General features: G+C 39.7%; 1 protein-coding gene across 1 annotated transcript in view; it reads left to right on the top strand.

The window, feature by feature from the left end:
- Window positions 1-13,420, top strand: part of LOC129709790 (mannosyl-oligosaccharide 1,2-alpha-mannosidase IA-like) — an 86,793-nt gene that overhangs the window by 62,464 nt on the left and 10,909 nt on the right. The window contains exons 8-11 of the mRNA XM_055656380.1: window positions 2,512-2,627; window positions 8,172-8,391; window positions 10,675-10,847; window positions 11,018-11,133. Coding sequence (XP_055512355.1) covers window positions 2,512-2,627; window positions 8,172-8,391; window positions 10,675-10,847; window positions 11,018-11,133 — 625 coding nt within the window. The remainder of the gene's footprint in view (window positions 1-2,511; window positions 2,628-8,171; window positions 8,392-10,674; window positions 10,848-11,017; window positions 11,134-13,420) is intronic.

The following is a 13,420-nucleotide window of genomic DNA, read 5'->3' as shown; positions in this document are numbered from 1 at the left end:
ATTTAGAAGGATGAGGGGATCTTATAGAAACATAAAATTCTTAGAGGATTGGACAGGGTAGATTCAGGCAAAATGTTCCCGATATTGGGGGAGTCCAGAACCAGGGGTCACAGTTTAAGAATAAGGGGTAGGCCATTTAGGACTGAGATGAGAAAAAAACATTTCACCCGGATAGTTGTGAATCTGTGGAAATCTCTACATCAGAAGGCAGTGGAGGCCAATTCACTGGATGTGTTCAAGAGAGAGATTTAGCTTTTAGGGCTAAAGGAATCAAGGGATATGGGGGAAAAAGCTGGAACGATGTACTGATTTTGGATGATCAGCCATGGCTCGAAGGACCGAATGGCCTACTCCTGCACCTATTTTCTATGTTAGTGTAACATTACTCCAGTACTCAATTCTTCGCATGTTAAAAGCCAACATACCATTTGCTCCCGTATTTCATCTTGCCTCTCAGTATTTCTGCACATAAATATTTTGATCCCATTGAACATTAATATTACTCAACCTCTCATCATTTGAGAAAACCCCCGTCAGTTCAGTTTTATGCATTGTCAATAACTCCACCTTTTGAATGTCTTTGCATTTTTTGATGTATGCACAGATGATGTGACTGCATTATGGAAAATTGCAACACAACGATTTTTTAGGAACACAATTTTCCCATAACACTTGGAACATAACACCCCAATCATGCGTATATGTCAATTGAATGGGCAAGATGGCAAAAATAATTTAGGGTTATGCAGTTATTCCTTTCCGAGGACAATGGAATATATTTTAAAAGTTAAGAGACAATTAATTATTGCTATTCAAAGGGCCCCTGGTGTCCTTGAATAGCTTGAATTGCTCATATGCAATAAGCATCTTGGAAATCAAGCAGTATGCCAGTTTTTATTGTGAAGGGATTAATGTCGAAAAGGCAATGATGAAATTGTACGCGAGTATTGAGTTGTTTTTGGATTACTCTTCCTTTTTTACATTTCATGATCATATTTTGATGTCTGAAACCTTCCCCAACGTGTTTTGCGCTGCTTTATGTCTCTTTTGATTTGATACTATATTTAGTTGCTATCATTGGATCACTTTTCCTGGAAGATGTTATTCTTGCCATTGTATCTATTAATCCAATTTCCAGGTGCCTTAGTCATATACATGTAGTTGATTTTGTTTTAATTTAGGTCTAGATTTGAACACCATTCATGTTTGTCTTAAATATGAAATTCAATTATTTCAGATTATAACTGCAGTTTTGTGTAAGGTTACTAATTCATCTTGTTCATTAAGCAATGAAGAAAACATTATTACACTAGAAAGTTTGTATAAGAATTTTAAAACAGAATTTCCGTACTGTTTAGAATCACTTAATGAGCAATAAAACATCCTATCCTGATTTTCCAAATGTACAACATTTAGGGAATTGATACCATACTTTAGTATTTATTGGCCCAGATTTGTGAATTTAAATCATCCTATGGCCCAGTTTAAAAATGGAGCAGGAAAATTCTCCCTGATGGCCTGACCAATATTTATCCTCAACCAACATAATTATATAGTTACTAGTGCTCTGCTTCCTATAGGACTTTGGTATATTCAAATTGGGTGTTGTGGTTATCAACATGAAGACTGCAACCATTTTTAAGACGTTCTTTGTTGATTATGAGGTTCTTTCAGCTCTCGGAGGTCCTTCTTCTTCTTCTTGCATATGGTGTGCATAGCCTAAAGTTGTCGGACAACTTGGTCTATTTGATCACGCCGGGTTGATTGCATTTGTTGAAACAGGACCACGTGAAGGTTGCAATCTCCCACTCCTCGGAGGTCCTGAAAAGCAGTATATAAATGCAAGTCTTTCTTTCTTTTAGACTAATCACATAACAAATATTATATACTCAAGGTTGGCTTGAGCTTGTTAGGGCAATTCCAAGTATTTTGATGGACACCGTTGTAGTGTAGCATGGCTTTCTTTTGTAGCCATGTCATTTGCTTCACAGGGGCTCTGTAAACCTACACCATTTGAAGCTCTGGAATAGGAAGCAGTCAGGATGATACCAGGTAAGTGCTCATGAGGTGAAGGATGAGATTGGAACAGTTTTAATGGTGTTTCTCAGATTTTAGACATTGAGCAGCAGCTGCTATTACTGTATTACATCAGAGAGACTAATTGCAATGTGAGTGGTTTGATCTACCAGGAAAGTATTGTCCTAAAAACACCGACTCCAGGAGCTAGGAGATGTTTCTAGTTTTGCATAAAGGAAACATGGAGTTTAGTGAGTAAAACTTGTGTTGAGATACATTTTGTAGACAAATAAAATGGCAGTACATTCGTCCAGCAGGTTATAAGGGAGGATGTTTCAACATGATTCACTTCTCAGAATCAACTGGTTTATTTTTGCAGCGGTATTTTAGTTAGATTATAAAGAACTAGTAATCTTTTTTCACGCATAATAACAAAGTGGGGCAAAATCCTATACCTGATAACTAACTATGCCTTTCATTATTTCTATTTTCTAGATCATGTATCCATTGGTGGACTTGGGGACAGTTTCTATGAATATTTGATCAAATCCTGGCTTATGTCTGACAAAACTGATGAAGAAGCTAAAACTATGTATTACGAGGCTTTACAGGTACAGAACTTCTCAAATCCTTGAAATATTCCTGTGGAACCTAGCAAATTTAGTTGTGAATTCATGAAAGCTTGAAGCATTGGAAGATCATTTTGTTTATGAGCACACACACACACACGCACGCACACACGCACACACACGCACACACACACACACACACACACACACACACAGCACCCTCCATAATGTTTGGGACAAAGACCCATCATTTATTTATTTGCCTCTGTACTCCACAATGTGAGAATTGTATTAGAAAAAAATCACATGTGCACATCCTTTGCATGCAATGACTGCTTGAAATCTGCGATTCATGGACATCACCAGTTGCTGGGTGTCTTCTCTGGTGATGCTCTGCCAGGCCTGTATTGCAGCCATCTTTAGCTTCTGCTTGTTTTGGGGGCTAGTCCCCTTCAGTTTTCTCTTTAGCATATAAAATACATTCTCAATGGGGTTCAGCAGATAGGATGTGTCTATACACTTCAGAATTCATTATGCTACTACCATCAGCAGTTGTATCATCAATGAAGATAAATGAGCCAGTACCTTCAGCAGCCATACATGCCTAGGCCATAACACCCCCACCACCGTGTTTCACAGATGAAGTGGTATGCTTTGGATCATGGGCAGGTCCTTCTCTCCTCCATACTTTGCTCTTGCCATCACTCTGATATAAGTTAATGTTTGTCTCATCTGTCCACAAGACCTTTTTCCAGAACTGTGGTTGCTCTTTTACATACTTCTTGGCAAACTGTAACCTGCCATCCTATTTTTGTGACTAACCAGTGGCTTGCATCTTGCAGTGTAGCCTCTGTATTTCTGTTCATTGCAAATCCACACCTGACTCCTGAAGAGTGTTTCTGATCCATCGGAGAGGTGTTTGGGGATTTTTCTTTATTATAGAGAGAATTCTGTCATCAGCTGTGGAGGTCTTCCTTGGTCTGCCAGTTCCTTTGCGATTAGTAAGCTCACCAGTGCTCTCTTTCTTTTTAATGATGTTCCAACCAGTTGATTTTGGTAAGCCTAAGGTTTGGTTGTTGTCTCTAACAGTTTTATTCTTGTTCTCAGTCTCGTAATGGCTTCTTTGACTTTCATTGGCACAACTTTGGTATTTAATGTTGATAAACAGCAATAAAAGTTTCCAAAGGTGATGGAAAGACTGGAGGAAAGACTAGGTGCTGAGAGCTCTCTTATACATGCATTAAAGAGACACACCTGAGCAATTACAAACACCTGTGAAGCCATGTGTCCCAAACATTGGGGGAACTCTGTATAAACACAGCTGTTATTTCTACATGGTGAAATCAAAATGTATAAAAATACCCTTTAATAAAATCTGACAGTGTGCACTTTAACCACATATGATTTTTTTTTTCTATTACAAATCTCAAATTGTGGAGTACAGAGGCAAATAAACAAATGATAGGTCTTTGTCCCAAAAGCTCTCACTAGGGTCTCTTTGATATCCCGCAGCACCACTCTTGCTCCCCCTCCCCCTATTCGCAACAAGAACAAAGCCACCCCCTTGTCCTCACCTACCACCCCATCAGCCATCGCATACAGCATATAATTCTCCAACATTTTCGACACCTCCAACGGGATCCCACTACTGGCCACATCTTCCCATCGCCACCCCCTTTCTGCTTTCAGCAGAGACTATTTCCTCCGCAACCCCCTGGTCAACACATCGCTTCCCATCCAAACCACCCCAAGTACTTTCCCTTGCAACCGCAGGAGATGCAACACCTGTCCCTTTACACCCCCCCCCCCCCCCCCCCCCCCCCCCCCCTTTACAAGACTCCATGCAAGGACCCCAACAGTCTTTCCAGATGAGGTAGAGGTTCACTTGCACCTCCTCCAACCTCATCTATTGTATCTGCTGATCCTTCAAATAGCCCTTGCTTTCCCTCTCTCCCCTTCTCCTCCCCCTTCCCAGTTCTTCCACCAGTCTTACTGTCTCCGACTACATTCTATCTTTGTCCCTCCCCTGACATCTGTCTGAAGCAGGGTCTTGACCCGAAACATTGCTCATTCCTTCGCTCCAGAGATGCTGCCTGTCCTGCTGAGTTACTCCAGCTTTTTGTGTCTGCCTTCTATATATATATGTATATATATATATATATATACACACACACACACACACACACACACACACACACACACACACACACACACACACACACACACACACACACACACACACACACACACACACCTCTCTACATATATTATCCCATCATGTATATTCCTCTTATTAAGTTATTGCTCAGTATTAAAAATAAATACAGTTAGTGCTAAATGATGAAACATAGAAACATAGAAAATAGGGGCAGGAGTCTGCACCGCCATTCAATATGATCATGGCTGGTCATCCACTCAGTATCCTGTACCTGCCTTCTCTCCATACCCCCTGATCCCTTTAGCGAAAAATGTTTTTCTCATCTCGGTCCTAAAAGATTTCCCCCTTATCTTTAAACTGTGACCCCTTGTTCTGGACTTCCCCAACATCGAGAACAATCTTCCTGCATCTAGCCTGTCCAACCCCTTAAGAATTTTGTACGTTTCTATAAGACCCCCCTCAATCTTCTAAATTCTAGCGAGTATAGAAACATAGAAAATAGGTGCAGGAGTAGGCCATTCGGCCCTTCGAGCCTGCACCGCCATTCAATCTGATCATGGCTGATCATCCAACTCAGTATCCTGTACCTGCCTTCTCTCCATATCCCCTGATCCCTTTAGCCACAAGGGCCACATCTAACTCCCTCTTAAATATAGCCAATGAACTGGCCACAACTACCTTCTGTGGCAGAGAATTCCAGAGATTCACCACTCTGTGTGAAAAATGTTTTCCTCATCTCGGTCATAAAAGATTTCCCCTTTATCCTTAAACTTTGACCCCTTTTTCTGGACTTCCCCAACATCGGGAACAATCTTTCTGCATCTAGCCTGTCCAACCCCTTAAAAATGTTGTAAGTTTTAATAAGCCGAGTCTATCCAGTCGTTCTCCATATGAAAGTCCTGACATCCGAGGAATCAGTCTGGTGAACCTTCTCTGTACTCCCTCTATGGCAAAAATGTCTTTCTTCAGATTAGGAGACCAAAACTGTACGCAATACTCCCGGTGTGTAATATGTCTCACCAAGACCCTGTATAACTGCAGCAGAGCCTCCCTGCTCCTACACTCAAATCCCTTTGCTATGAATGTTAATATACCATTCGCTTTCTTCACTGCCTGCTGCACCTGCATGCCTACTTTCAATGACTGGTGTACCATGACACGCAGGTCTCGTTGCATCTCCCCTCTTCCTAATCGGCCACCAATGTGGAAGAAAATGACAACTAAATTAATAATTAAATAGGTCTGTTAAGTATGGGGCTGAGAGAGTGTTGGATTTTTTTTTTAAATGTGGATTTGTGCACATGGAAGAGCTCTATTGTTCCATTGAACACGTGTGGGAATCTGGGATGTCCCTGTAGAACCACACATTCAGAAGGTAGCATCCACTGAAAGAATTCGGATTTTAGACATTGAGCAGCAGTTACTATATCAAAAAGGCTAATTGTTATACAAGTAATATGTCAATCAACATCAAAATAGTCCGCTGGCAAAAAAGGATCACTAAGTAGTCTGGAGAATGGTAGATCATGTAGGAGGCCCATTAGTGTTTCATAGGCTTTACTGGGCATTCAACTCTAATTACTGGTGAAGACTTTGATTCCTCGTAGGAATACAATCAAAGCAAAATCTGTGTCAAGTATGATTCTGTTGAATGGGACCGGGGATGCAGTAGTTAGAGGAGCAAATAGGCATTTCTGGTATCTTGGACATTCTTTCATAATGATATGTGGTCTCCTTGGTGATGGAGTCAAAGATGCCACGTTGTTCCTCCAGGATATTCTGAGGGGAAGGTGGCATTGCTGGAGGTCATGCTCCTATAGATGGAAAGAATAAAATGTCTTACAGTCTTACAGTGCAGCTGATGGGGAACTGAGCAAGACATCACAGTGTAGTAAACCAATGTACTAAATACTGAAGTACACCCAATCAGTATTACTATCAGCAAATAGGAAAATAGAAAGATAGTGAAAACAAAGAGATGGTAGGAGAGCTTTAAATTCTTGAGGAATTGAGATACATTTAAAGGTTTCAGTTAGTTATTGTATCCATGCTATGAGCACTGCTTTAATGCTTTGTGCTTCAACTTTGTGATAATCTTGTTTATCAAAAGCTTTCTTGAAGTCCACACACTCCACACTGACTGCATTATCATCTGCTACCTCATCAAAAATTGCAATAAAATTGCTATCAAATCATGACTAACCTTTAACAGATTCTGCTAGTTTACCTTAACTTATACATTTCCTGCTGGTACATACAACCCCATACTTATCATACAGAGACTTATTTGGTCTCATCCTCTGCTGTCTTTTGTTACCCAGGGATTTCTGGACTTGTTTGGTCTCCTTTTCGCTCATGTAAATGTGCCTGAACTGTCTGTTCCATAAAGGTGGCACATTGTTTACCTGAAAAACATTTACCTGAGCCATATCATTCTATTCAAATTGATTAATCTTCCGATTAATTACTTTTCATTTTGGATTGATCCTTCTATAAAATTACTCTCGAAATATATTTTATAAATTCTTCATCTTCTCCACCCAGAACATGTACTATTGCAGTTTACATTGGGATAATTAAAGAATTCCATCCCAATTATCCAACAATTTTCATGATCTCCCTGAACATTTTCACTTAAATGTAGCTCCCACTCATTGGTCACCTGTGGAATGCTCCTGGAATACGGTGTTCTTTCTACTGTTTCCTGGTCTAATCAAACAAATCCTCTCTGTCCAACATTGAAATATTCCCTCATCGCTGCTACCTGTCCTCTTCTCTTTCCTGTCTTTCCAGTAAACTGTACAAAAATATCTAATACCTTGGTCCTGCCAGTTTTGAAGCAAGTATCTGTTATCGCCACCACATCATATTCCCGTGCAGTTATCCGTGCCTCAGTTCACTGGCCTTATTCATCACAGTCCATGCATTTACAAACATGAAGCAAATTTAGCTATTTCATTTCCATTTTCACTGACATTAATCGAGAATGAATTGCCTTTTCTGTTTCTCCTTTGTTTATTTTTAATTTTATCTTGTCATTTCTCCTTGCTCTGACTATTTATTTACATGTGCATTCTTATTCTTTTATACTGCTGCCTCCAGAAATAATCTAGTTATTATTAACCTTGTTAATAAAAAATACAATTTCAAAGGATTTATTGCGGTATTGGTTACTTTAAATGTGATATAGCTTGGTACTATGTTTCATTCCTTACAACAATTATAATAATGTTACATTTGGTTACATCTTTATTTCTTATTGCAACTTTTAGTTGCTACAAAAAGTAGTTACTCTGTAACAGCCGTTTAGAAGAACTTGAGCTCAAAAGCTTGATATATAATCATTGCAACCATGTAATGCCAGATGTATTCATTTGAATGGCAGGCAATTCAGCATTAACTATTGACTGTTCTCTGTACTTTTGCAGGCTATAGAGACAAACCTAGTAAGGAAGTCTGCCAGTGGTTTGACTTATATTGCAGAATGGAGAGGTGGCATACTGGACCATAAAATGGGGCACTTGGCATGTTTTTCAGGAGGGATGTTAGCCATGGGAGCTGATGATGCACCAGGAGATCAGTCTAAACACTATATGGAATTGGCTGCAGAAATCACTGCCACCTGCCATGAATCATACCAACGTTCAGGTGAGAGATTTATTCCTCAAAATCATTCCACTGACTAGGGTAATAAACGTGGGCGAGGCAGCATCTCTGGAGAAAAGCAATGGGCAATGTTTCGGGTTGAGATCCTTCTTCCAACTCGTTTCGGGTCGAGACCCTTCTTCAGTCTCGAACCGAAACGTCGCCCATTCCTTTTCTACAGAGATGCTGCCTCACCTGCTGAGTTACTCCAGCATTTTTTGTCTACCTTCGATTTAAACCAGCATCTGCAGTTCTTTGTTACACAGGGTAATAAATGTATTAGTATTTAACAACAGATGATACCAGTCAGAAAATGAATAAAGGATTTTTTTACAAATAAATCATTATGTTTATAGAAAATTCCTTTTTGTTACTTCTCGCGATTGCATTTATTATATTGCACATAGCCAATATACTGCAGTAGTAGATTATTTTTATCCGTCACAAAACGAAATAACTGTAATCTAACCTGTAATCTGCGTGATGGGAAAATGATTAATGATGGGAACTAAATATTCAGCGAAGAGTAAACCTTCGTTTTAATGGACCTCTTCATACGGATTTTGGATAAAGCGGACAGGCCAGCCAACAAAAATTTACTGTATTTGATATTTTAGAAGGATAAACAGAAATAAAAAGAAGGCGGGGTTCATCTGTTAATAAAGATCAGTGTGATGGTGAGGAATGATACTCGTTCAGAAACTCAAGATATGGACAGGTGTGGGTGTAGATAAGTGTTAATAAGGGTTGGAAATTATGGGTAGGAGCAACATATTGACCGACTAACAGTGGTTACATTATGACAAAACATTAATCGAGAAATATTGAGGGTTTGTAAGACAGGTACTGCAATAATTATGGGCGATTCTAGTCATCATTTACTTTGGACAAAGCAAATTGCAACGGTAGCATTGAGGTTGTGTTCCTAGAATATTTATACAATTTTTTAGAATGTTTTGTTGGTGCAATGGGTCGAAAAACCAAACAGGTAACAGGCTATTCTAGTATTTTGTAATAACACTGGATAATTAATTAATTAATTCACAAGGATACTCTCGGAAGCAATGATTGCCATGGTAGAATTTCAAATTTGAGGATGAAAAGCCTACCACTGAATTTGGTCTTTAAAATATAAATAAAGGGAATTACAATGATATGAGGCCACAAGTTGCCAAAAGTCGAGTAAAAATGGATTACGGGTAAGAATGGTATCTAACATAAAGAAAAAGTGTACAATGCCTTGAAGGTTAGTGGTAGTATTACATTTACGAGACTGATTTCCCATGCACAAAGCCATCCTGACTATGCCTAATCAGTCCCTGCCTGACCAAATGCTAATGATCCTGTCCCTGAGAATCCCTTCCACAGCCTTTCCACCACTGGCATCAGGCTCATTGGCCTGTAGTTCCCAGGCTTGTCCTTGTTGCTCTTTTTAAACAACAGTACGACATTAGCTGCTCTCCAGTCTTCTGGAACTTCACTTGTGGCTAAAGATGAGTGAAATATCCTTGCAAAGGCTTCCTCAATTTCCTCCCAAACATCCCACAAGGTCTGAGGATGCACTCCGTCAGGCCCTAGGCATTTATCCAGCTTAATGCGCTTGAAAACCACGAATACCTCTTTAATAATTCATATGTGGTCTAAGGCATCACAACTATGCCTTAATCCCATGGCTTCCATGAAATCCTCTTTAGATTAGGAAGTCAAGGCTCATTCAACACTAATGCATGCCACATGCTGCAGTTCCAATCATATTCTCGTATTCACTTTGAGACAAGAACAGGCTGAAACTTTATGTTCTGATTTGGGGAAGGTATTAAAGCAGGTTGTGCACGTTAAGGATCTAGGAGGTTGGATGCTTCGAGGGAACATCTTGGTGAAATAAGGTCAGTGTTGTCTTGGAACCTGGTATTCAGGGATAGGAGTGTGATCCAGAAGTGTCATAAGGTGGGTCTGGGTGCTGGGGTTCATCCCTCAGATGGTAGGGATAATTTTGGTATTCAATAATAATAATACCAGGTTTGATAACATTGTTGGGATTGGTCCTTAGTGCATGGAGTGTGCAAGCTCAGAGGAAGATAGTTTAAAGTGCGTAAATGAAAGAATTGAGTCCATTAAGTCATGGAAGCTGTTAGAAATGAATCAATCTAGAGAGGATGAGACTGGGGGAGAAATCCTGATGGATCAGTGATTCTAATTCTTCAGTGAAATTACATACTCATTTAAGCAATATTATTTTAATGTTGTAATTTTTTTGAACGTACAACTACTTATTGTTTTTTTTAGCAACTAAACTTGGTCCTGAAGCATTTCGTTTCGATGGTGGTGCCGATGCTGTTGCTACCAGAATGAATGATAAGTATTACATCCTGCGCCCCGAAGTGGTTGAGACCTACATGCATTTGTGGCGATTTACCCATGACCCCAAATACAGAGAGTGGGGCTGGGAGGCAGTACAGGTACGTGAAGACCATTCAATTTGTTTTTTAACAATGCATTTTGTGAATCTGTTAAATCAGTACTAATTTTCAGAACAGGGAACTTCTCTGTGTGTTGAACAAGCATACTTAAAGACTCTAACTGCATGATTTAACAGGATACATTTCGCCTCTATTTTTAATTTGTACAGGCTCTGGAGCAGCACTGTCGGGTAGAGGCTGGATTTTCTGGAATAAGAGATGTCTATAGTTCCCTGCCACATCACGATGATGTACAGCAGAGCTTTTTCCTGGCAGAGACACTGAAGTAGGTTTCTACTGATGCATTTGGATAAACTGCTTAGAACACCAAATCTGTAACAATTCATGGCTCAGCATTTCATCCAAAGAATACCACAATTAAACAGAATTGGACTATACCGGTTTTATCCATGATTGGCACTGTCCAGGAAGTTATCATCTAAGGCAACCCTTTGGAGTCCATTTCCAGTGTTTAAAGGTGACTGAAAAGGCCAATCGGAGCCTCAGAGTTTGGCACATGTGATGCAGGAAGTGCTTGACAGGACAGGCAGGATTCCTTCTTGCTTTCTATGATTTCCTTCTAGTGTTTATGCTGGGTTTCTGAATATCTGATGAATGGTTCTCACGAATGTCATTGTGAGTTTTGAGCAGGCAAAGGTGAGGTGAATGCATAATTTAGTGGAATGTTATTCTTCATCAAGGAGGCTTTAAAAACACCCTTCAAACATCTGTCTATTTGGTTGTCTCTGTCTTGATGGTGCTTGGAGTGAACTGTTTTTACTTTCTGCTGTAAGGTCAATTCAGTGAAATTAGAACCTGAGAAAATAAATCTTGTATAATAGCAGATACTATGCTCTGCATAGCTTCTGTTCTTTCTCCGTCAATCTCAGTACCTGGAAGAATGTATACCAGTGCACCCATGTATGGGGAGAGCTGATTGTGCAAAAGTCCCGGACAGCAGTGAAGCATTTTATTACATTCCAAATAACTTCATTTAGACTCAACAAACAGTTAGCAGTGGTAAACTAGCGAGTAGACTTTGAGTCTAAAGTGCATGTGCTGATGCTTTCTTGGAACTTTAATGGATCTTATAGCACCCAAGAAATTGGCACGACCTTATCGATTTTCATTCAGTAGGAGAAAACTGCAGCATAATAAACAAATTCAAAAATGATCACCACATAAAAATGTGCATTGAATTTGTAATTGACAGCTGCCTAGAATGACAGACTAACTGCAACTAGCCCAAACCATTGCTATTGTATAAGGATGGAATACAAGGCAGGTCCTGGTATAGATGTGTGTTTCTATGTGAAAATTAGATATGTAAAATTAGTAAAAGCTGTGTGGGTCCTCATTTTGAACATATAAGCAGCCCTTCACTAAAACAAGTATTGAATATATATAAATAATAAAAATAATACATTTTATTTATTGGCACCTTTCAAGACACTCAAGGTCACCTTACATCACACAATATCAGTAATAAACATACAATAAGCAACAAAGCACCAGTAATTACAAAAAATCAACAATAAAACATACAATAAGCAACAAAGCATAGCACAACGAGTTAAGATTGATATAAAATAAGATGCAGTTGTTGCAGTTATAATGAGTAAGCTAGTTTAAAAAGATGGGTTTTAAGAACGGTTTTGAATTCTGTCATGGAGTCCAGTATGCGGATGTGAGGGGGTAGTGAATTCCAAAGTTTAGGTGCAGCGTGGGAGAAGGCCCTGGCACCCATTGTGCTGAGGTTGATGGGTGGTAGTGCCAGTAGACCTGCTGATGAAGACCGCAGGGAACGGGAGGGGGTGTAAGTCTCAAGGAGGTCGGTGAGATAAACTGGGGAAAGGTTAAGAAGCGCTTTAAATGTCAATAATACAATTTTAAAGTTAATCCTTTGTGACACAGGGAGCCAGTGTAATTGGATCAGCAGGGGTGTGACATGATTAGTGGACTTTGTGCTTGTGATAATCCGTGCTGCAGAGTTCTGGATGAGTTGAAGTCGATGAATAAGTTTGTTGGGGATGCCTGCCAAGATCGCATTGCAGTAGTCAATGCGTGATGTGACCAAAGCATTGACTAGAACCTCCGTGGAGTGTTGTGTTAAAGCAGGGAGTAGTCTGGAGATGTTTCGTAGATGGAAAAAGGCAATCCGAGAGACATTGTTTATATGACCGGAGAAAGAAAGGGTACTGTCCAAGATAACACCAAGGCTCTTAACCTGTGTGGAGACTGGTATGATTGCTTCAGCAATGGGGAGTGAACAGATATTGTTTTTTGAGAGTGTAGATTTAGAGCCAATGAGGAGTAACTCATTTTTACTACTGTTGAGCTTTAGGTAGTTGTTTGTCATCCATATCTATATATCAGTACAGGCAGTGAGAGTACTGGAGGGGACAGTAGAAGTGGGCTTGGTGGACACATAAAGCTGTGTATCATCAGCATAACAATGAAAATGAAAACCATGAAAACCATAAAATGAAAACCCTACTCTGCCCCCTACAGGGATACTTTTTAGGCTCTGAAAATTATTTATAAATGTGACATTGAAAGGCACATGCACTCAA

This window comes from Leucoraja erinacea, chromosome 26 (assembly GCF_028641065.1).
Source record: "Leucoraja erinacea ecotype New England chromosome 26, Leri_hhj_1, whole genome shotgun sequence".
Taxonomy (NCBI): domain Eukaryota; kingdom Metazoa; phylum Chordata; class Chondrichthyes; order Rajiformes; family Rajidae; genus Leucoraja; species Leucoraja erinaceus.
The sequence above is the reverse complement of the archived record's forward strand: the minus strand, read 5'-3'. Positions and strand labels throughout refer to the sequence as shown.